The sequence below is a fragment of the Myotis daubentonii genome, chromosome 8 (assembly GCF_963259705.1).
Source record: "Myotis daubentonii chromosome 8, mMyoDau2.1, whole genome shotgun sequence".
In the NCBI taxonomy this organism is placed as follows: domain Eukaryota; kingdom Metazoa; phylum Chordata; class Mammalia; order Chiroptera; family Vespertilionidae; genus Myotis; species Myotis daubentonii.
In genome coordinates, this window is record NC_081847.1 from 23,264,998 (window position 1) to 23,290,705 (window position 25,708).

Genomic DNA, 25,708 nt, shown 5'->3' on the forward strand with positions numbered 1-25,708 from the left:
TAAACCTTCACCTATACTGACATCTTGTTTTCCCTTTTGCTTTGCTGTTAAGACGGATGTTGAAGGAACCCAGGTGATTGGGAGAACCAGTCCCCTTTTCTTTAATCTACCACAAGCCTGTTAGTCTCTGGATGGAATGAAGAGATGATGAATACGAGTACTCTAGCTTAGTGTTTTTTTCTTCTGGGACTTGAAATTTATGTTTTGTACAGAAATGCATGATGAGTGTGGTTCCAATGCCAAAGTAATAAAAACATACCCAAGAGAACAAATTTAGCAGTCATTTAAAAATGAATATTCAGACCACATGGTGTGGCTCAATGGTTGAGCCTCCACCCATGAACCAGCAGGTCAAGGTTCGATTCCTGGTCAGGGCACATGACCGAGTGGTGGCTTGATCCCCAGTAGGGGGCATGCAGGAGGCAGCCAATCAATGATTCTCTCTCATCATTGATGTTTCTCTCTCTCCCTCTCCCTTCTCTGAAATCAATAAAAACATATTTTAAAAAAATAAAAATGGATAATCTAAGATTTTCAAAATCTGGACATAAATAGATTTTTGTATTGTTTATGCAATCAAAAAGACATAACTTAGTTCAGGATTAAATTGAAAATGGATTCCACTAAAGAGAAGAGAACTTTCTCTCCTATTTTTTAAGGACAGGAGGGACCTGAAAACAAGCCTTTGTGTGGCTGGGATGTGACTTATGCATTTTGCAGATGGAAGGCAGATGAGTCCCAGCCCTTGGCAGGGGCCTCCTGTGCTCGGTGTGAATGGAAAGTGCCATGGGGAGAGTCTGTTGGTGCAACTTCACAGAACCCCTGGTGTCCACACCCTGGGATCCTTGAGCAGAGGGAAAAGCAATCAGCCATTTTCCCCCTGCAGGGGACAAACATACTGGCCTCTTTGAATCACAGAAACAAGACAGGGAAAGGGATGACTTCACTTAGCATGGGCTGCTGGACCCAAGTTAGCATCTGGGTGGCTTCTCTAATTCTTAAGGTCTTGCTCTATCATGCTCCAGCCTGTGACTCAGAGACTCAGAGGGTTCTGGAGATTGAGGCTTATGTTCTGCAGGCCTTATGAGGTTCTACTGTTTTAGCAAACCACATACTAACATCTGTAAGGGACTTTTAAACACTGATGTTTATTAGAGCACTTATGCTTGCATTATGTTAATCCTCATGGCAACTCTGAGAAGCAGGGAAGAATATTTAGGTACCTGTTTTTCCAGATGAGCAAACTAATGCCAGAAGATTTATAAAACCAACAACTACAACTCCCCAAAACAAAAACAAATCCCAAACTCAAAGAAACCACCACTTTCTTGTCAGGGTATAAAGAAAACTCTGAGATATGGAAATTAAAAGAACAAATTTGATGTCATCAAGGTGCACATACACGGTGCTATTGTGCAACATGGTTATAAAGTTATAATCGCACACTGTGGGTTTGTAATCACCACAAGCTTGAGTATCAACAATGCCTTAGACATTACTGGCCACTAAGTCTGGCTCACAAAGACTGTTTCCCTTGGTTTGTGAAGGGCTGAGAGGAGCAAGCCAGCCGTATGGGTGATGAACATATAGCTATCAAAAATGAGTGCATGAGACCATAGTCTGGTATCCGGTGCATAGCCAGGCATGGCTACTGGACTACTAAATTACCAAATACCCTGGGTACTCCAAGTCTGTGTCAAAACCTAGAACCAGGCTTGGGTGGCAATTACACTGAGAGCTTATTCTTGGACCTGTGCCAAATTCCAAGCCTCTGGGATCCGGGAAAGCTGCAGATAAGATCCTGTGAAAAGAGGGCGCAAGGAAACAAGGAAGCCAGCCACAGTCTTCTGAGCAGAAAGACTGGGTGTAGCTGGAAGAGTGTCGTCCAGAAGATAAGAACTGGATATTTGGCTTTGTTCTTTCTTTGCTGTACAGGGACGGCACTGTTTCTTCTGCCAAGGCTTCCTCCTTCCTCTTCTCTTATGCAACTGAGCTTTTGTTGAAACATAAGCACTTCCTGCACTGCCCATCCCTCAATGCCCCTTTTTCCTCCATAGATCCAGGACTCCAGGTCCTGGTTGGGATAAATGTCAGTCTCCACTTTTCATACGCTGCCCTGTATGGTTGGTGGCCCATCTTTCATCATTTAAAGCTCCACAAACCCTACCCCTAGCTGCAGTTAGATAAACCCTCTGGTTCTCTATTCCATGGGCCGAGCGCCAAAAATACAGTCATGTCTGAAGCACTCAACAGCTATTGCTTCAGTAAAATTATGGTTGGATGGTGACAAAATGCTACCTGTTGTTTTTAAAAATTCCTTGGTCCCCATCTTTTCTCCTATTCCTTTTGTTTCTTCAGAGCTATCCATTTTCATCCTTCAATATTGAACCCCAATGTGAAATATTAAGCAATAGGTACTTAAAGAACTGTGAACAATGATAAAGAAATCATTTTTAAGACTGCCCCTTATTTAGCCTTTGGTGGAAAACATTCTAATAATGGCCAGCTTTGGCAAGCAAAGCAAATGTTTTCCTCAAAGTCACATTTATAGAGTCTCTTTTTTCACAAGATCAATGAGGACATTTCTGATGCATTGAACATTTGGTGCTTTAAATTTTGCATGCAGTTTGGGCAAATACTATGTAGTTCTGGTTTCCCTGATGATGGCTCTGTAAATATGTGGGCAGGTGTTGCATGGCTTTTGGTAGGGCAAATGATTTTCTTGGAAGAGTGCAAAAGGCAGCTGGGAGCAAGGACCTGGACTGGGTTGGAGAGTGAGATAGGTACTAGGGCAGGGTCTGTGTACCTTGGGGAGGGGGGTTCATATATGCAACTCTGATGGGTAAATGGGATGAAGAATAGGCAGAGCAGAAAGCATGTGTACAGTGTGTCCCATGCACTCAGGCCCAATGCCGCATATAAATGAGGCTTTGATTCTCAGGAAGGGGCCTGTAGAATTAGACAAAGCACTGAGATGTGATCTCTAAGTGAATGGGGTCAATACAGGAAGGTGAGATGTAACTCAGGAAATAACATGAAAGCTCAGAGGTTAGTGCTGGGATCCTGAGACTCAGGTCAAGGTGCCAGCAAGGACAATTGGAATGAATGCTTGGCTATATCCTTTGGACTCAACTGCCCTGACTCAAGGTCATGGCTTATATAGCCATGGGCAAACTACGGCCTGCGGGCTGGATCCGGCCCGTTTGAAATGAATAAAACTAAAAAAAAAAAAAAGACCGTACCCTTTTATGTAATGATGTTTACTTTGAATTTATATTAGTTCACACAAACACTCCATCCATGCTTTCGTTCCGGCCCTCCGGTCCAGTTTAAGAACCCACACTCCATCCATGCTTTTGTTCCAGCCCTCCGGTCCAGTTTAAGAACCCATTGTGGCCCTCGAGTCAAAAAGTTTGCCCACCCCTGGCTTATAAAGTAGTCAAAGTGATTTCTATAGGTCTGACTTTCTATTTAAATAGCCCTCATGAGCCTTCCTTGTGTAGATGAGGTAGGACTCAGAGTTTTCCCAGTAACACTGCATTCTTTGTTCTTCCTCCTCTTGGCCATCAGATGCCTCTAGGTAGAGTCTTGCTTCTTCTTCTCCACTTTCCCCCTGCAAACCATTCCAAATTCTTGGCCTGCCCAGCCCATTGACCTCATGGCAACTCCCCTAACTGAAAATACTGCTTCTCTTCTCCAAGGCTAGCTAAAAAAGCCCTTTGTGGCTCACTTGAGGACAGAGATGGCCTACAGCCTCACTGTTTCCTGTGTGGTCCCACACCAACAGCATTGGCGTCACCTGGAAACTTGTCAGAAATTCAGAAACTCAGGCCCCACCCAAGATCTACAGAGTCTACATTTTAACAAGACCCTGAGTGACTCCTCTGTACAGGAAAGTCTGAGAAACCTTGCTCTGGAATCCAGATTATATGTAATTACCAGTAAAGTGAGCCGATTCAGGGGGAAAATCACTCGGTCTTGATATATCCAAATCTCTAACAGAAGATGTAAATCTTTCTAGAGGGTTAAACCTTACACAACGGTTTGAGGCCCTGGCATGCTCAGGGTGTTAATATACTCAGCCCAAGGGTGTGTTTACCAAAGGCAAACAAGTGCCCCATTTTCTCAAATACACTAAAATCCTAGTGGAGATCAAACTTGGTGCCTGGTTGGAGCTGATGCCATAGCTTAGGATGTGCAATGGCTGGAAAGCCTGTTTTGTGCCACCCAATGAGTCACAAACGCAAACTAAGGATTGGCTATTTCACTGAAGCTGCCCACAATAGAAAACTCAGGGAGATATTCTTAGCACTGAGCCAGAGGACTTCAGAAGCCAACGTCAGCAATCTGAGTTGAAATCCAGGCTACTAACAGGATAAACCATAGACTGATTTTTACACAAAGGCTCACAGACCTCTGGGTCCCACATATGGCCTGGCAGTAGCTAGAGTAGCTAGTGAGTAAGAGCATTTGCATATGCTGTACATGCCCTGCCTATATCCCTCAGCCCAGCTCCTTATTGCAAAGATAGGCCAAGAATTTTTTTTTCTGGCTGTGGGAACAAACTCGGGCTGAGTAGGGACAGCTCTTAACCAACCACAAGCGTGAATTGGTGGATAAATGTTCCAGCTCCCTTCCCGCCTGAGATGGAATAACACTGAAGTATGTCTACACAGCCTCCCATAGTTTCCTAGTAGGACTGAGCTCCACTTGTCTATTGGGGTAACTTGCTTGACAACATGCCCGGGATTGGCTGCCTTTCCTTCTCTGTCTCCATTCTCTGCTCACCTGCTGGTGCTTCCTGGGATCACTTCCTGAATAAGTGACTGGCACCCAAACCCTTGTCTCAGGGTCAGCTCCTGGGAGAAATGAACCAACACGAGAGCAATTTCTGAGTAGCTGGGATGAATGGACTCATCTGTGGCTCAACTGCATCATTTTATTTGAATATTTAAAATAAAGTTGTTTCGCAGGGCTCTGATTAAAAATGTTCCCAGTATATGGTTTCTGCTAAATCATTTGTATTTCATATTTGTGTTTGAACAAAAATATGGAAATAATCTTCACTGACATGTTCACATTGTTGGCATCCACTTCATATATCCAAGAATAAAGGCAAAATTTTTGATGGCTCTTTGTGGAACTGGAATGTGGGTGATGATTACCCCATATTTTAGGATTAACCAATAGGAAAAGAAGCATTTCAAGCCACCTCTGCCCAACCCCCCAAAAGAGGAGGATTTGCTGGTCAAAACCTGACATTTGGCATGGAAAACTGTGTCTCAAGAAGCAGTAGACAAATCTTATTTTCCTCCCTGATCTATGTGTTGCAGGCTCTCGAGTTTCTTGTCCCCATGTAGTCCAAGAATTGCTTGTCTTCCAACTTGTCCTATTTTGGCTTCTTTGCCAGTGACAATGTGAATAAAGTTGGGTTGAAGAACTCAGGTTCTGCTGAGCCATTCATTTTAGAATGAGCTATTCATTCTAGATTCAAAGAAGGAGGAAGTAGAAAGTCATGCTTGGATGTTTAGCTTCTGCCCCAGCAATGGTAGCCAGAGAAGATATATAAGTTATCTATTGTTATGTAACAAATCATCCCAGAATTTAGAGGCTTAAAACCACAAACAGTTATTATCTGGTAGATTTTGCAGATGAGGAATTTGGGAACCTTAGCTGGGTATTCTGGTCCATAAAATATGTGAGGCTGCAGTGAAGATGTTGGCAGGAGATCAGTCAATATGTCCTCCTTCCATGGTTCTTGGCTGCCTGAATGTCCTCATAAGTGACCCAAGAAAGGAGATGCAGAAGCCTATAAAGCCTTTACAACATAATCTTAAGAGTGACATATAATTTCTTCTACTGTATTCTTTTAAGCACACAAACCGATCCTGAGACAATGCAGAAGGGGATTATACTAGTACCGTATATTTAACCATATATGGATGGAACTATAGTCAAATAACTGCCAGCTGTTTATCTTTCCCCAAGTAGATAAAACCTCTGATCACCAATCACCCGTCATGCCAAAGAATCAAAAGGGTATAATTGTGCTAATACCAAAGACATTTTCTGTGGTCTCTCTGACTCTCTGTCTCTCTCTCTTTTGTTAATCCTCACCCGAGGATATTTTTCCATTGATTTTTAGAGAGAGCAGAAGGGAGGGGAGAGACACAAAGAGAGAGAGAGAAACATTGATGTCAAAGACACATCAATTGGTTGCCTCCAGCATGTGCCCTAACAGGGCCAGGAATCGAGTCTACAACTGAGGTAAGTACTCTTGACCTGCAACCCTTCAACACTCTATCCACTGAGCAAAACTGGCTAGGACTCTGTGGTCTCTTAATAAATTTATTTCTTGAACTCCTTAAATATGTCTACTCAAAACATGAATTTTCGACACTTTCAAAGTAATTTGAGTCTGGATTGACAATCAATGGTAAATGAAACAGAACTGCGGGAATGTAACTTGGCTTATCAGAGACTAGCCAAGACTGATTGTTTGATGCAAAATAAAGAAATGTAGACATGATATTTTGAATGAACATGGATTTGGCTGTCATAATTGAGCTAGGTTGGAGGGACCTCAAGTCTGGTTCTGAACTCGACCCCAGAGTACTCCTAATCACACAGCTGCTGAAGGTGGTTCAGGAAAGGCATAGCCGGACCTCGTCCTACTCAGTGAAAGCAGGAGATTTTTCATTAGAAAAACTGCAGGTTATAAAAGAGATTCACTTTAGAACTTTCCCATTCTTTTGCTTTTCTTCCCATGTGGCAATTTTTCTTTGGTTTGATATTTCTGTGAGATGAACATAACAACTGGAACAATTCCCCCTCAGTTCTCTATCACTTTTTTTCTCATCATTTTAGTCTTTGTTAGTTCCTTGGAGCATGGAAGGTAGTGTCAAGGAAGAAAAAAAGAAAACAGTAGGGAGGAGGGGAAAGCAGGAGAAGAAGGTGGTGAAAAGGAAGAGAGAGGAAACAAGTGTGTGTGTGTGTGTGTGTGTGTGTGTGTGTACATGTGCACCCAATGAAAGAAAGGAAAATTCTGATCATAATAATGAATTAGAATCAGAAACTGAACCTTGCTCACCAGATAGTTCAACACCCTTATTTTTTTCCAGATGAGAAAACTGAGTACATGAATGATTAAAGGATTTACTTAAGGTGATGAAACAAGTCAGGGGCACAGCTGGACAATAGAACACAGGTGTCCCCCACTACCTCCTTTTAAGTATTTCCTAATATTTCCCTGGCTGCCCATCAGTCTGTAAGAATAAATAGCCTCTGCCTCCTTCTCATCCAACCACACAACTCAGAGCCTGAAAGAGCATTTCAATCAAGTTGAATAAACTCTCTCTCTCTCTCTCTCTCTCTCTCTCTCTCTCTCTCTCTCTCTCTCTCTCTGGCGGGGGAAGGTGTCTGAGTCTGCAGTGAGCGAGGATAGTGAAAAGAAGCATATTGCTAAGGAAGATGACTTTTTACCTGATTATAACATACAACTTAAACAAGTCTTCAAATTTCCCAAGCCGGAGTAATAGTAAAGGAAGAGTTATAACACTCCTGATAATTAAATGGTAGTTCTAACAGATCTGTCATGTCTTCAGAGGCCATATTGCAAGACCACTAATAACAATGACACTAATGTGTTTGGGTTGCACTTAACAATCCGAGTGTTTAGTGCACTTCAACCATTTGTTCTGGGTCAGCAGAGGTTAACAAGCCAGTAGTGAATATAAACACAATTGTGTTTCGTTAGGCTAAGCTCCTGGTTTGAAGAGCAAGGACAAAGCCCCATCAATCATTTTTACATTCTTCTAGAAACAAGTGATGCATGTTGGATAAATATGCTGCTACTCACTGTTATGTTTGAAGATCCTTATGGTTGCACCTGAGAGTCGGGCCCCAAGCACAAGAGATGCGTGGTTTAACTCATCACTTAAAATGAGGCACCCCTGTTTAGGAAAAAAGCACATATGACACAGGTCAATAAATAAAGTTAAGGAAAAACAACATGGGGGAACAGTAAGATACTTCGAGACTTGAAACATAGAACCTTGCACCCACTTCAGTTTTAAAAACCCAAATGGTTAATCTGGTGTCTATATGAATAAAATACTATTCAGCAATTAGCTGATGGAGTTGGGGTTGTTTTAAGGGATTACATCTTTAGTCACATACATTTAATTTTCAGCATAAAAGGTCATTTAAGATCTTGGCTCAGCAACAGCTATTGTATAAAGAATTGATGTTTGACAGGAAAACTGATGTACTTTTGAGTGGGTTGGGGACTTGCTGGGATCCTTCAATCCCATGCTGGATTATTTGAGACAGTTTTGATGTGTTCTTACTGAAAGGCAGGGTCTTTTCGTTCTCATTCTTCACAGTACTGACATTCATGCAATAAGAGCACCATTGCTTGAGAGTTAAAAACACTGCATTTGGCAAGTATGACTGGCAATGCAGTCTGAGGCACGTGGAAAATCCCAATCTAATTTTCTGCTTATACATTACAACTTACAAAATTATTTTTCCTTTTGAAGGAAAACACTTTAAATTTTGAAACTGCTCAACCAGTCCCAAAATGCAGAGACAAACTACAGTGGCCATTTGTCTTCCATGGCCACCCAGGATCTGTGAGTTCTTCCTTATATTTTGGAAACTTCATACGTAACATGTTTTGAGTTTTTGAGGCAAGCACCAGCTACATTCCTATACTCTATACTCCAGACATGGGTGTGCATTTATTATTTTTTGGTGAACATTTGAGAGTTACTTGTAAACCTCATGATACCTCACCCTGAAGTTCTTCAGCATGTTTTTATTAAGAACAAGAACATTCTCCTACAAAATCACTATGTAATCATTACACCCAAGAAATTAAACATCTATATATTATCATGTAATATACAGCTCAAAATAATGTTTCCCCAACCGTCCTAATATTATTTTATGCCGTTTATAGATATTGTTTTTCCTTCTATTTTTTGAAAACATAATCCAATCAAAGACTATACATTACATTTAGTTGTCATGAGTCAGATTTCTTAAAAAACATAAATCTGGTTATGGCACTTGATTTTACTTAAAAGGAACCAACCCACTCCCCATTTTTCTCAGGAAGAATGTCAAAATTTGCACATGATTTACACTGCCAGACTTTGCAATTTGGCATCTGCCATCATCTCTGGTCCCTTCTTCATCCACTACTCTATCTGTACTCTAGTTCTTCCCAGCCTAGACCGTTACCCATGCTGTTTCCTCTTCCTTGTCTTAAGGAAATAACTTATCTATCTTAACAGATAAGTAAAAAAATTCTCATGTCACCCACTTTAAATGAGCTTTCTCAAGAAGAGTTTGAGGGCAACTTTTTGTCCTTCCCCATGAATATACATGCCTTCTCTGTGTTAGTCATCCTACCTTATTTGGTGTGTTTTTTTCTCCATTAGAATGTAAAATACATAAAGTTACAAGGCACACGTCTTGTTCATCTTTGTATGTCCTGTATCTTGCCTCACAACAGGACATAGTAGATTCTCAGTCAGGTATTTATTGAGTGAATGAGTAAATGAATGAATGGTACAAGCAAAATGTTGGCTAATAAGTGTTTGCTACATTATAGATGATGAGTTGTGAGCCAACAAATTTAATTGATTTTGCTAAGAAACCAATTGATTTTGCATGAAAGATGAAACTTGACTCACAGTTGGGGCTGCAATTCTATAACCAGAATATAATGATGAAGAGGTTTGATGGACTAAGCTGGTACATTTATTTAAAAAGCTGGATATCCATTAGGCTTTTCCTCAGAAAAGGAACTTCTGAGCTATACCTCTAACAAAGGGTCTTCTCAGTTATAATTCTTAGGAAAAATACAGCAGAAGACAATTATGTTAACAAATTCTCACCTTTCCAACTAGTGCAGGAATATTCATTGAGTTAGTTGCAAATCCCATCCCAAAGACCATGGCTGCTTCTACATTCAGGAACTGAGCCACAAGGTCCTCCAACTCTTTATGCTTATTCAAGGTTCCTGTACATGAAATAATAAGATGAGTAAGTCTTCTCTTTCACAAAAAGTCCAAGAATTAAAACTCAAATTCCAGTACATAACCATCACCAAAATTTATATGTTTTGGTGATACATAGCAATATATTTACTATATAGTCCCCATACAGAAACAACCCAAATGTCCATCTACTACAGAATGGATAGATGCATTGTGGGAGTATTTATATAGTGGAATTCAACACAGCAATGAGAAAGAACAAATTACTGTCCCACACAACAACTTAAAAAAAATCTCACAAATTAGTGATTGAGTGAAATAAACCAGATACTTATATACTAATACAGGTTGTATGAATACATTTATATAACATTTGCAAACAGATAAAACTAACCTATAATGTTGAAAGTCAGGGTGGTGGTTTCTTTTACTGGGAGCATGAGAACTTTGAGATTCTTTAAATGTTTTATTTCTAGATCTGGGTGCTAGTTATATGGTATGTTTGCTTTGTAAAAATTCATTGAGCTGAATACTTGTTATTGGTGCACTTTCTATATAAATACCTTATGATGCAATAAAAACTACAAAAAATTCCACAATTTCTTTCTCTCCACACCCTACATCTCACAAATAATTGATTAAACATTAACCCCTCAGAAGTTCCCTACACTCACATGTAAACAGATTCCATGACTTTCATAAATACTAATAAATCTAGTTATAATTTATTGAACCTTTGGAATGTGCTACATTTTGAAGCCCACTATTTAGGTTATCTCATTTCATCTAAATAGCCCAGTAATCTAGGTATTATTACTTTACAGATAAGAAAGCTAAAGTGTAAAGAGGTCACAGAAAAAAAGCAACAGAGGTAATCTAGTCTTACTCCAAAGTTCACATTTTTACCACTTTAGTATCTTTTATATGTGTGCTCTCTGACCCCTTTCTATGGATAATCCCCTCATGCCTTACTGAGAGCAAACCCAATGCTCCCATGTTTTCCTTTTTGTCACCACTCTGGCTTCTAGATCTGCACCGTCTCATATGGTAGCCTCTAGCTACAAATGGTTAGTGCAATAGAGTAAAATTTTATTTAACTTAATTTAAAGTTTTAGACCTAAGCACTATAAAATATTTACCACTCAACACAATTTCATATTTTGATAGGGTTACATTCTACTTATTTCACTTTACTCGATGAAAATGTATGGTCTGAATTGAGATGTGCTATAAGGGTAAAATACACACAATTTTTAGGGCTTAGTTCAACAATAAAAATAATGTAAAATGGATTATTAATATTTTTATATTGACTACATGTTTAAGTCATAATATGTTGGATATATTGGGTGGAAAATATAAAGTTGAGTTTACCTGGTTTTTAAAACCTTTTTAATGTTTTAATTTTTTTACTACAAAATTTAAATTATAGGTGTCTTGCATTATATTTTTATTGGGCAGTACTGCTCTAGATGATACACTTAACAGAACGGAAAAATGGACAAGTGGAGAGATGCTGTAATTTGCATCCTTGAGATGTAGAAGCCAGATTTAACTCAAATTTAAGTTAGAGCTATATTGTTAGCTTATTCAGAACTGTTATAAACATGCTTCTTTTATCCTAATGATTAACATACTTTAGTAAACATAATGTGATATCAGACTTTAATTTAAATTGGTAAATTATCTTGCTTGTTGTGCTAAAATGGTGATGCATTAAACTGTAGAAAGCACTGAATGGTTCAAAGTTTTACTTTGCATTTAATACAGAAGCTAACATTTGATGTCCAATCTTTATCTTTTATGAGAAATCACACTATCATCTAACAGATAACTGGTGGTCTTTCTTTTCAAACCAGAATTCATCTGTTTTTCAATTGTCAGAAACCATAGTAAAACATGTATTTCAGCAAAGTCAATTTTGCTTAAGATTTGAAGGAAAATGTTAAAACTTTAAATTGTAATTTAAAACCTTTTCATTATCTAAGATATATTAAATAAAAAGAGAAACAAAAATTTAAAGATAAAAATGCAGTCACGTAATCATCTGTCAGATTTTTACCTAACAGAGACTGAATCCCAACAGGAATGGCCCCCGGAATAAGGAGTGAAAGACCATTGGCCTGGACACAGGAAGACTTGAGTTCTGGCTCCGGCATTTTCACAAAACAGCTGAGTGGACTTGCCGTTTCCAGAGAGGTGGAGAGAGGCACTGTTGTAGGTTTTCCTGACATGGGGAGTGCTCTTTTCTCCACATCTATTTTCTTGCAGCTCCCACTCACTCTTTGAGATCCACCCAGCATGACCTCCTTTCTGGGATTCCATTCTCAGCTTCCCCAGGTGAACTGGTCATGTTCTCTTCTAAGATTGCATAAGCTTCACCGCATAATGCTCATAGCCTTTAAGTTGAACTGAGGATGTCCACAGGACCATCTTTTTTTTATTACAGAAAGAGCCCTCAGGATACATATACCGTGTTCGAAATGTTCCTCTTGGCAGCCACGGTGCCTAGTGCAGTACCGACACATAGTACTGGTAGAATTTCATGCTGTCTTTTGATGGAGAATGAAGATAGAACTGAGCCTAGAGGTGATGGTGCAGGGAAGAAGGTCAAGAACCATGAGATGCTAGGGCAATAAGGTGGCTGGGCAGTGAGGACCAGCTTGAAAATACCCATATCTGCAAAAGGCCTCTAGCAAAGAGGTGGCTAACCAAGCCTTGCTAATGCTGTAACTTTTCTCAAGAGACTTTCCTACCTAGAGGGTGAGGGGACAGCAGTGTCCTGGTCCAGACACCCAGAACTGTGTGAGTAGGAGTTCATCATGAATCTCTGTGACCTCCACCTTCCTAAATATGACATCTCAAGGGTTTATCTATTACAGTTGCCTCAATAAAACTTCTTAGAATAATGAAGGATGTGTTGTAAGCAACCGAACAGCCAACCAAATAGCCAACTAATGAGAAATGGGTGTATCTAAGGACATCTTGAGAAATTGCCAAGATGGAGATGAGAGGAAATGCAGTGTCTATATAAGGCCTCCAGATGCAAGCCAGTGGTGACATGGTTAGTAAAGTAATATTTAAATACATGAATTTCTATAACCAGATGCCTCACACCTGAGTTATGAGTTATGAATGGTTGTGCATCTACAGGCTTACCTTCATGTGTTGAAACAAGAGTCCCCAATCTCAAACCCAATTATCATAGAATTTCTTTGTTTAGTGTTCATAGCTCAAATTTCATAAACAGATTTGAAAGATTCCCAGAATGGTTGGCCATATTCTTATTCAAGAAGTCATGCCTTTTAAAGTTAGCCTGCGTTGGTCTGGGGTGGGGTAGTTTGTTAATAAATAATAAAGAGTGTGACATATTTGCATTAATTGACTGCTGATTTCCTCCTCCTGTTCTTCATATTCAATAAATAGAAGTGTAGAGAAGTGTAGGAATACCTTGGGAAAACAAAGGAGTCACTAGAAACTTAACTACTTTGCTTTCCGCAAATATTCAGTCCATACACCTTTACTGAATTGAGGTGTCTGAGTTATGACAAATTATAGTAGGTAGTTGAGTACCTGAGTACTTCGAGAAATTACATTCAACGTTTCATCTGTATATAAAGATGACCATTTTTTAATCCCAAGAAAATACAGCTGATAGCATTATTATTAGCTAGGAAAGGAGGTAATTAGGAAAGGAGCAAAGGATGAAGCCAGACCTTATAAGCATAGCTATTTGGGCAGCTTCACCAGGAAGCTGCAATTTTGCACTCTGCAGGTAATCACCTGCCCCTTCCCTGAAGATCACTGGGGGAAGGGGTCCAACAAAGAGGAGATGGATACATGCAGTCAAGTTGGGGTGACACAGGGAGGGTGCCTGTCAGTCAAACCTTGAAGCAGAAACCATTGGCCAGAATAGACAGGGCCACTGCAAGCCCATGACAATTTGGAAATACATAATCCACTAAACAAAGGAGCTTGCTGTCTTGGCTCTTGCTCTCTGGCTCCTTTGGCTTTGCTCCTGTCCATGTTCTCTCCATAGCCACATAGCCATGTGGCATGTGGGTCCCACAGCAATGGACTGATGAACTGCAACTGGGAACACAAACTAAGCTAGCCTGATGCTGGACTGGACACTGCTCCAATGTGGAACAGAATCTCTGGACACCGGCTTTGATTCTAGCTCTCTTGAAGCTACAGCTGCACTTCTTCTATGGTGGGACAAAGGGAAATGGGACCAGGGGACCTCAGGGGTTTAACATCACAGAAATAAAGCTTTCTACAATATTTCATCCTCCCATGCGAGTCTCCAAAAATTCATTTTCTCTGGATATTGGAAGAATGCCACTCCCACTAGCAACAGGTAGGGATGAGGACCTTTCCCCACTGATAACACATCTATTGTCCTAAATGAGGGTACAGGTAAATTCACAATAACTTTGATTTCCTTTTCTCTTTTTAGTCCCTGAAGGTAAATAACAGTCATAATTGCCCTAACTGGTTTGGCTCAGTGGATAGAGCATTGGCCTGCGGACTGAAGGGTCACAGGTTTGATTCCAGTCAAGGGCATGTACCTTGGTTGTGGGCACATCCCCAGTGGAGAGTGTGCAGGAGGCAGCTGATCGATGTTTCTCTCTCATCGATGTTTCTAACTCTCTATCCCTCTCCCTTCCTCTCTGTAAAAAATCAATAAAATATATTTTTAAAAAAGTCATAATTGGCAGAGACAATTGCTATGTTGTGCATATATGGACACTTAATCTCATCCTGAAGGTTCATTTACTCAATGGGATACTGAATAAAAGATTAAATACAAACTGGGTGTATCCTCTTGCCAGCTCTCTTAGCATTATTTCATCTGCCAAATACTGGGTTTGCAACTATCAGTCAAATCAACAAAAAATCAGATTCAGGGGGAAAGTACCTATATTGTATTTATGGATGATACAATGCTCCTGGATTTTTATTGACATTTAATGACTAAAACATTTCAGGTAGAACATATAGATTTCTGGCCTTCATATTGACTCTGATCAATAGTAAAGAGTGTGGGTGTTATTAACAATCTTGTTTCACAATCACCGATTCTTCCCGAGTGGCGCATGGGAGGACTATTTTTCACACTGAGGTTGTGGTCACTTTTGTCTAGAGTATCCTGTTTGTAGGTTGTTCCTTAGACTTGACCCAGGAACAGGGTATTATTTATCATGGAAACCTGCCAGCTGGCTCATCTGGCTGCTCCTGTTGTGCTGTAATGATCATGCCTCTGAGCCACTTTGCTTAAACTGGTGATTCCTGCATTAAAACCAGCATCAGTCCTTCTACCTAAAGAATTTTACCTTCCAGCTCATCACCCAAAAACTCTTAGAATACTTTGCTTTCCTCCTTACTCCACTGTGCCCAGTCTAATGGGGGTTATAGAGCTATGATACCTATTTAGTAGGTTTGTTTTCCTGTAGACATGCAGAACAAGTGTGAAGAAAAGCCACATGTGATGTCTCTAGTAGATCTAGAACATACTTTCATACTGCACATAGGGCAGCTTCTGCTGGGTTAAGAATCCTTCTATCCTGTTGAAATAGAAGAGACAGTTTTTATCTGCCCACCTATCCAGGCCTTAATTTTAAACAAACTATTGCCACCTCTTGGCAGGTTAAAACATTAGTAGATCATTAGAATCTGATACAAAATCCTTAAGTGAGGCATGGATATATAATCATTATGATCATTCCTATCATAAATAATCATAATACTAGAATAATTTTTTAGTAGACCAAAGGAGAGAGATTAGGGTATCTGAGAAACAGAGAAGGTCAGGGGGATTTGATCAAGACTGGGGTCAGTGGATACATGTGCATTTCTTGGTGGTAGCTGCCTGGGGACAGCTGCAAGGTGCATTAGAGTAGCTTGAATGCTGGACATTGGACTTTCTATCCACACCAGCCACTCCTCAGCCCTCACCATGGGAAAAAAGTACCTGGACTGCTGGATCACACGGATTGTGTTCACTGAAACAGTGGGCCCCTCAACAGGGGAACAAAGACCAGGGAGACATCTTGATGTCTGGGAGCTGCATAACATTCTAGAACATTTGTTCTCTCTTGATGAATGGGAGCCCCAATAAGGCCCAAAAATAGAACAGCTAGATTCAGGCTTATAGTTAACTTTAACTTGTTTAAAACAACAACTTAAACACTTCTTTCACACCTGAGTTTGTGAACCACCTGGGCTTTTCATTCATTAGCTACGTGACCTTGGGAAAGTTAATGATATTTTTTGGACTTTGGTTTACTCCTTTATAAAAGGAAGTTTAAATAAATAATAGGGGCCTTGTCAACACTCAGTTGTGATTCCATTCTCTATTTTACTTCCATGAAACGGCAGAGAATTAAGTCTGGACATGGTGCATGATGAAATGGGCAAGTTCTACCTGGTAGCATGGATGGAAATTAATTTATAGGCTCCTGTGTAGTCTTTCAGTCCTCACTTTTTACTTGTAGAGCTCATCTTATTCCTTCTTGGCTTATTAAATATACCCACAATACATAGGTTGTCCAGCTAGAATAGAGTTCAAGAAAATATAAAAGGTTTTTTGCCCTGATGGAATAGGAAAGACATGTGAAATAAGTAGAAAAAAAAATAGAAGCCTGGATAAATTAATTGATTCTGCAAATCAAGTCTTTAATTCTGCTAGTCAACACCAGGTGAAAAGTTGTATCTAGGTTATATCCTGTGTATTAAAGGAAACACAAATGCCAAAATGATAAAAAAAAAAATGGCTTTTTCAAGAGGGCATGGAATAAATGGGTATCATATTTCTGTCAAGTAGTATTTTTGCCATCCCAAATGCCCCCATTTCCACAGTTAATCGCCTGAATGTGTGAAGCTAGCGGTAGACATTGATAATGTCCTTGGTTTTCCTCAAATTGTTATCAGTGGCTTTCAAGGGTATACCCAGGTGTCTATGTCAGTGAAAGTTAATCTATATCCTTAGTATATTTGGATGGGACAGGATTTTCAGTCAAAATAAAGTAAAGGAGACTAAAGTGTGATGTGTGCTGATATGCAATAGATTTGGGAATCTGGAAAATGGTATTAAATATACAGGATTCTTCTTCCCAAGTTGCTATGATAACAAGCACTTGTCTATATCAGCAGACATTTCATAGAGGGCCAGACACAACATATTTTGGGCTTTGTGGGCCATGTGGTTTCTGTTGCCATGACTCAACTCTGCCGTTATAAAGTCAAAGCAGCCAGTCCTGGCTGGTGTGGCTCTGTTGGGTGGGTGTTGTCCCGTACACTAAAAGGTTGCCTGTTCAACTCCAGGTCAGGGCACATACCCTGGTTGGGGGCTGGATCCTCTGGTGGGAGGCCTGCATGAGGCAGCCCATCATTTTGAATAGATGTTTCTCTCTCCCTCCCTCTCTCTTCCTCTCTCTCTAAAAAAAATCAATAAAAAAGTATTAAAATTCAATAAAATCAAAGCAGCCATAGACAATCCACAAAATAATGGGTGTGGCTGTGTTCCAATAAAACTCTATTTATGGATACTAAAATTTGAATTCCATAAAATTTCACATGTTGCAAAATATTATTATTTTTATTCTTAAGCTGCTTAACACTAAAAATTATTTGTAACTTGCAGTCAGTATGAAAACAGGGGGCAGTTTGGTGAGCCCTGATGTAGTTGGTCTCTGGTGATAGCTATGAACAGTATGGGATAATGTCTTCTGTGAGACTCAGGATAACTAGTGTCTAGTCTTGACTTCTCAACCTAGTGACTGCATGAACACTGATCGGCAAGTCATTAAAAATCTCTAGACTTGATGTACATGGTATTTGTGAGGGTGGAGGGAAGATAATCTACAATTTCTAAAATTAGATAAACTACAAATTCTAAAATTATATGAGTTCTAAATTATCCCATGTATTACCTTGCTGGTAAGTATACTTGTGAAAATTATTGGCATAGCTTGTTGAGTTGTTATGCTTGCTTGGCTTTGTTGAACCTACAGGGCCAAATTCCACATTTGCAAAAACAGCCCTGCTAGTTGAAATTTGGCTGGGCTGTAATTTCTGTCACTGTCAAGAGTAGGGCTATTACCTTGTTAAGACTATAACAGGTATTAGGGAATTTCCAAAAGGCTTTCAGAAACCAAGATACACTTTCATTTTCCTACTCATAAACAATTCTTCTGAGTCCCGTTCCTCTTACAATTACTTTTAAATGAAAATAAAAAGGCTTGAGAGAAAAGCAGTAACATCTTGTTAATCAGGTTTTACAATAATTTGGTCTGAGAGGAATGGCGCTATTTATGAAGAACAATTTTGCTGTGTGAATTAGAAGGTAAAACTAATTGAGGATGTTTATAGTCTATTTAATTGAACCTACTGTTATAGAGCATATTTATAGCATTGCTTTGCATAAAACCATGTTAATTAAATTTGTTTTTTTTTTTAAAAGAACACAAGATCTTTACTTGGTAACAGGTTCTTAGAAAATGCTCCTTCCATAAGAATTTGAAGGACATAAGATGATATTTATTTGAAATAGCTTTAATGTCAACATTTTGCAAATTCATGCTGGCCCCTTATTCGGTAGCTCAGGTTAGCAAGGCTGCACATTTCTTGAATCTAGCTACAAATATTTGAGGAAAAACACACAGCAGCCTTGATAGTTTGAATTAAATGATAGCAGAGAACTTGTCTGGAAGATAAAGAGGCAGACAAACCATTCAATGATTAAGGAAAATGTCCTCAAACTTTGAAAAAAAGGAGACATTTCAGAGAATTTGCACATTACACCTAACATGAAAATCACAGCTGGAACTCAAGAAAGAAAAATGATTTCCTATTATATTCAGTTACATTGACTCCTAAGTCAATATGTCCTTTATGATGTTTTTACAGTGAAACTATTCGAAGGTTACTTCTTGAAATTGCAATTATAATTTGAAGGAGTGTTCTCAAACAGTTTTAAGGTATGTATACTACTCAGGTTTCCCTAATAAGATGAATCAAACACAAGGCTTTCCTTCTCCAAGGAAGAGAAAACTACAAGTAGAGATGAGCTTTCATTGGCACCGAGTTAGTCTTGTGGCATTCCATGCGTTTGTTTTCCTAGAAGTGAACTTCTTACTAATAGTTGCTGGTCAAACTATGACAACACAAAGAGCTTAGAGAGTATATGTATTCAAATAATATACTACTACTACACATCTTCTGCACACCCTTGGAGAATAAAAGTGGAGCAGGGGAAAGAAAGATAGAAAACAAAGCTTCTCTATGCTTTGCCTGAATTTAACCATTCCTGGTTTTAGAAATCTGGACCAGCAATGTGTGCCAGGTGGCCTATGTTCAGATATCAAAGCCAAGTGTGTTCACTGATTTTCTGGGGTGTCTATTACCTACTTATCAGTTTTTATTGATAGACTCAATCTCCTAATCATATATGGTATGCACTTCACACAAAGTAAAATAAATTTTGAAAATTTTTAGACTGATTTGGTTAAGAAAGTTAGCCATGTTGGATAGTTTTCAGTGGTTCCCAAAGTGTGCGCCCCAAAGCAGCATTGTCACCTGGCAGCTCCTTTGGAATACAAAATCGTGGGTCCTATTCCAGACCAACTGAATCAGAAACTCTAGGTCAGTGGTTCTCTACCTGTGGGTCGCGACCCCTTTGGGGGTCGAACAACCCTTTCACAGGGGTCGCCTAAGACCATTGGAAAACACATATATAATTACATATTGTTTTTGTGATTAATCACTATGCTTTAATTATGTTCAATTTGTAACAATGAAAATACATCCTGCATATCAGATATTTACATTAGGATTCATAACACTAGCAAAATTACAGTTATGAAGTAGCAACGAAAATAATTTTATGGTTGGGGTCCCACAACATGAGGAACTGTTTTAAAAGGTCCCGGCATTAGGAAGGTTGAGAACCACTGCTGTAGGTGGTACAACAAACTGTTTTTCTGTGCCCTTCAAGGGATCTGATGTTAAAGTTTGAGAACCACAAATGGAGTCACTACAGCCAAACTGCTAAATTACTACAATCAAGTACGTTGAGGCTTGAGCATACAATTCTATTCCTGTTTTAAGGAGCCTGGGAACTTAAACTTTTGACCTTTCCAGTCCTGGGTCAATGCCTGGATCTACATCAAACCTCCAGATAACTCTGATTACCCTGAAGTACTAAGGTAAGAATGGTCACCTATTTAGGCCACCTGGTACCCTACTGGACCACTAGTTATCTGCAGGATTATCATCTCAAAGCAATCTAGAGGCTAAGAATGTGGGACTGATGTGTCTCAAGAATGTACTTTTTCTTTTTTTTATTATAAGAACGCTTAGCTTTTCTCTCTCCTTCAGAACACCGAGTGTTGCCTAGTTGCATTTCTGGTTCGCGAACCTTAAGACTCTTGAATAAATCTTTATCATTTATTTCTTGGCACATCCCTCAGACTCTGAGTTCATTGTACACATTAAAAATCCACACAGCCTGGGGCAGGGTCCCTCCAATAGACGGAAAAATGTGGTCAGTCTGATTTAGTGGCAACATTTCGAAAATGCCAGAACTGTTGTTGTTAGACTGTGCCTCATTTTAGGCTCCTCTTAACTTTTAAGAGAATAATTAACCCCCGAAATAGGAGTTCATTGTGGAAAAAATTTGAAAATACTACAAAATAAAATATAACCATCCTTATCAATGCAGATATTCATATGTAAAATGTATTTTTTAAAATGGGCCCATCATTTACATACTGTTTTATAACTTGTTTTATTCTTTTAACAATGCATTTTCCATGTTAACGATAAGAAAATAGAGGACCAGGAAGGCATATACCTCATGTCCTCCCTAGCTAGTTATTTAAAATTTTAAGGCAAACTTTCTCAAAATGGAACTGCTGAGTTAAATACCTTGCTGTTGATACATTTTCATATTGCTCTCCAGTTTACTCCAAAAGCAGTTTATAACAACAGACTTTTCTTCACTTGTTTGAAACTATAGAATATTATTATTATTTAACTTTTGCCAATTAGGTGAAAAGTGGTAACTATGTCTCAAGAGAAAATCAATGATAAGTATAGAACTCTTTGAAATTTCATAAAGTGAACATACACATATAACTGCAACAAGATAAAAAACAACATGAAAAGCAACTGCAAAGTTCCTTTGTGCTTCTTCTGATTACCATTCAGCTCCCCCAAAGTAACAGCTATTCCATGCATTCTCAACAAGGGTATTATTGTTCCCAAAGAGTTGAAAATTGGTTTTTGGAGAGGGGATATCTTACTCTATGTATGCAAAAAGCACAAATGTCCATGTAGGACATACACAGATTTACAATATATCCGTGGTATGAAAATACCATGGGAGGAGGAGATAATAAAAAAGGTTGAGAAACATCATACTATTCTGATTGTGCAGTTTTGCCTGTATTGAACTTTGTCATAATCTTGGCCCACTGCTTAAATTGGAATACCTTTTCTTTTGATTTGTAAGTCTTTACCTATGAAGAATTTTAATATTTTCTCATATACATTGGGAATAACTTTATCTAATTTTGTTCTGTGACTTTTAACTTAGTTGACGTGGTTTTTATGTGAAGAATTTCGAATGTTTGCTTTTGTTGAATCTTTCCCTTTAAGTTCTCTGGGAGTGCTCTCTCTGGTTCCCTAGAGTGGACTACTTCCTGAATTAGGCTTGAGAAAGCTGAAGGGCAAACACTTGTGGATAGCTGTTGATTGGAAGCAAGCTGGCCTTCCTCTAAAAGGTAATAGTGCCTGTTTTTCATGGTCCAGGGAGGCCTGGTATGGAGTGGGCCTGGAGGTCATTTACAATGGATCCCTCTGCTTAAGCGGGCATTCTGCCAAGTGAGGTGAGCTCTGGTGGAAAATATTGGAGGTCATCGTGGGATGTAGAACTGAGGAGGTGATTACAAGTGACAAGCTAGAGAAGAGGCTTTTGTGCTCTGAATGTGTCTGTCTTTCCCACCCCCCAACATTCATATGCTGAAAAGTTAATGCCTAAAGTGATATTAGGTACTTACAAGGAACACACACAAGTGCATTCTGTATTTGCATGGTCTGAATAGCTTTATTCTGTTCATTTTTTCATTAATTTGTGAGTTCATTCATTCAATTTCAATTTTATTTATATAGTGTTTTCTGGTGGTGGCTGTTCTTTGTTTATTTGTTTGTTTTTACATTTCAATTCCAAATACATTTGCAATTTACCTAAGTGTAATTTACCTAGAGGTAAAGTGTGAGGTAGAAATCTGATTTATTTCCTTATATGATTATCAAGTTATCACAATACTAATTAGGATCCTTTTCTAACTGATTTGAAATATTATTCTTATTATACACAAATGAGTGTGCCACATTGTGTATGTCTCTAGACTTTCAGTTTAGACTCTCCCCACCTTGTCCATTCATGTTATTGAGATTGTGTTCAATTTACATACTCCTTTGGGGAAGTACCAAGCCATTTCCATCTAGGACAGCCGTGGGCAAACTATAGCCGGCGGGCCGGATCCGGCGTTTGAAATGAATAAAACTAAAAAAAAAAAAAAAAAGACCGTACCCTTTTATGTAATGATGTTTACTTTGAATTTATATTAGTTCACACAAACACTCCATCCATACTTTTGTTCCAGCCCTCCGGTCCAGTTTAAGAACCCATTGTGGCCCTTGAGTCAAAAAGTTTGCCCACCCCTGACTAGGACATAGTCTCTCTCTCTCTCTCTCTCTCTCTCTCTCTCTCTCTCTCTCTCTCACACACACACACACACACACACACACACACACACACACCTCAAAGATTTATAATCTTTCAGAGCACATTAACAAAGTTATTACGAAAAATTATGCTATACTTACCAAAGTTGTCACACATGGCACACAATTTGAAACAGACAGCCTAGACCAGGGCACATGCTAATAGAAAACAACATGAGTATAGAAGATGTAAATTTAAAATGTCAAACCTTTTAAATGCTTGATTATGACTCAAATTGCCATTTCACTCTGCCTCCTATTCAGAATATAAAAAATGCACAACCCTCCCAACCCCATCAGCCTGTGGATTGTTAAATTGATCCACAAGCGAGTCAAAGCCTCCCTTAATTCTTTATTTCACAATTATTTCAGTTGTACACAAAAATGAATAGCAGGACATCATTTTGGTTCTTAAAAACAGCATTTGAAATTCTGCAGTATCTGTCTGGAGATGTACTGTTTCCAGCTATATTTTGGGCTTAGCTTGAGCATGGACAGGTGCGGATTTGGACTGCACATTGGACTTCTTTGCTGCTCCCTGAACTAGATCGACCTCCCTCTTGGGCACTGAGGTATTTTCGTGGTGGTTGCAGCAGGAAGATGGGAACCAGGTGCCTGGCAGGCGTCTATCTTTCTACTTTTATCCTTTGGGATAACTTTAATTTAATTGTATTTGTTTTTTTATTACAACACATAGTTGAGTTTAGGTTTTTAGCCAAATCTCATGTTCTAGTTACATATTTTTGGTCAAAATGATATGTGTGGTCTTCTATCCTTTTATTATGTTTTAAATACTTCATCTTGATATTCTATTTTGCTTAATTTTTTTATTTTGTAATATAATTTCAGTGTTCTTCCCCCCCACCCCCCAGGACATTGGAAACTATTTTCAAAAGGCTGGGAGATATATATATATATATATATATATATATATATATATATATATATATATATATACACATTGATTAAGGTATTAAATATGTGTCCATATCCCCTGATTCCCTCCCTACCCCCCCACTCATGCCCTCCCCCCCTGATGTCTGTGTCCATTGGTTAGCTTATATGCATGCATACAAGTCCTTTGGTTGATCTCTCCCCCTTATCCCCACCCTCCTCTACCTTCCCTCTAAGGTTTGATAGTCTGATCAATGCTTCTCTGTCTCTGGATCTGTTTTTGTTCATCAGTTTATGTTGTTCATTATATTCCACAAATGAGTGAGATCATGTGATATTTATCTTTATCTGACTGGCTTATTTCGCTTAGCATAATGCTCTCCAGTTCCATCCACGCCGTTGCAAATGGTAAGAATTCCTTTTTTTTTATCACAGTGTAATATTCCATTGGGTAGATGTACCACAGTTTTCTAATCCACTCATCTGCTGATAGGCACTTAGGCTGTTTCCAAATCTTAGCTATTGTAAATTGTGCTGCTATGAACAAAGGGGTGCATATATCCTTTCCTATTGGTGTTTTTAATTTCTTGGGATATATTCCTAGAAGTGGGATCACTGGATCAAATGGGAGTTCCATTTCTAGTTTTTTGAAGAAACTCCATACTGTTCTCCACAGTGGCTGCACCAGTCTGCATTCCCACCAGAAGCAGTGCACGAGGGTTCCTTTTTCTCCACATCCTCGCCAGCACTTGTCATTTGTTGATTTGTTGATGATAGCCATTCTGACAGGTGTGAGATGGTACCTCATTGTTGTTTTGATTTGCAACTCTCAGATGATTAGTGACTTTGAGCATGTTTTCATATGACTCTTGGTCTTCCTTATGTCCTCTTTCAAAAAGTATCTATTTAGGTCCATTGCTCATTTTTTGATTGGGTTGTTTACCTTCCTTTTGTTAAGTTGTATGAGTTCCCTATAAATGTTGGAGATTAAACCCTTATCAGTGATAACATTGGCAAATATGTTCTCCCATGCAGTGGGCTTTCTTATTGTTTTGTTGATGGTTTCTTTTGCTGTACATAAGTTTTTATTTTGATGTAGTCCCATTTGTTTATTTTCTCTGTAGTTTCCATTGCCCTAGGATCTGTGTCGGTGAAGATATTGCTTTGGCATATGTCTCAGATTTTGCTGCCTGTGGATTTCTCTAATATTTTTATGGTCTCCCATCTTATGTTTAAGTCCTTTATCCATTTTGAGTTTATTTTTGTGTATGGTGTAAGTTGGTGGTCTAGTTTCACTTTTTTGCATGTATCTGTCCAATTTTCAATACCATTTATTGAAGTAACTGTCTTGACTCCATTGTATGTTCTTGCCTCCTTTGTCAAATATTAATTGAGCATAGTGATTTGGGTCTATTTCTGGTTTCTCTATTCTATTCCTAAGTGATTAAACATTCTGAAACTTTTACTTTTGTTTCCTTAAGAAGCTATTTGGTTACTAAAATTAAGTCTCTATATTTCCTAGTTTTTATTGTTTACCCATTACACTATTAAACATTTTCTTAATACTATATAGCATAAGGTTTCCAAAAGTTACTTGTATTTCTTGAAATAAATGTTATTCAAAATTATGTTACTTCTTGCATGTTATGTTAAGGTTACTATTTATATTGTAGAAGTATTTTAAATGTACCTGTTTACTTATTTATTTTGTATTATTTATGTCCTTGTTTTCAGGCCTCTTATTTGTCTAAAATTATTGTGGATGGTTTTATTTTGCTCTCTCACTGTTTATTTGAAAACTGTTAAAATCTTCTTTCTAGAGTTTGAGCTGGAAAGCTCAATGAAGTAGGTAAACATTAAAAGGCCACCTACTCATAAGGGTGAGTATGCAGGGAGAGAACTGAGGCTATGCACAGTCCACACTGGGATCATCTCCTCTCTCTGGGTTTGTTAAGCCTGCAAATTCAGGGATCCGGATTCCACATGTGGCTTCCACTTGGGGAAAACCATTGCCC

The 25,708-nt window shown here is 38.8% G+C and overlaps 1 protein-coding gene across 1 annotated transcript in view; it reads right to left on the bottom strand.

Moving 5' to 3' along the window:
* The window catches only part of SPTLC3 (serine palmitoyltransferase long chain base subunit 3), a 127,887-nt gene that overhangs the window by 54,030 nt on the left and 48,149 nt on the right, over positions 1–25,708 (bottom strand). The window contains exons 5-6 of the mRNA XM_059705525.1: positions 9,906–10,030; positions 7,859–7,952 (exon numbers count right to left, since the gene is read on the bottom strand). Of these exons, the coding sequence (XP_059561508.1) occupies positions 7,859–7,952; positions 9,906–10,030 (219 nt within the window). The remainder of the gene's footprint in view (positions 1–7,858; positions 7,953–9,905; positions 10,031–25,708) is intronic.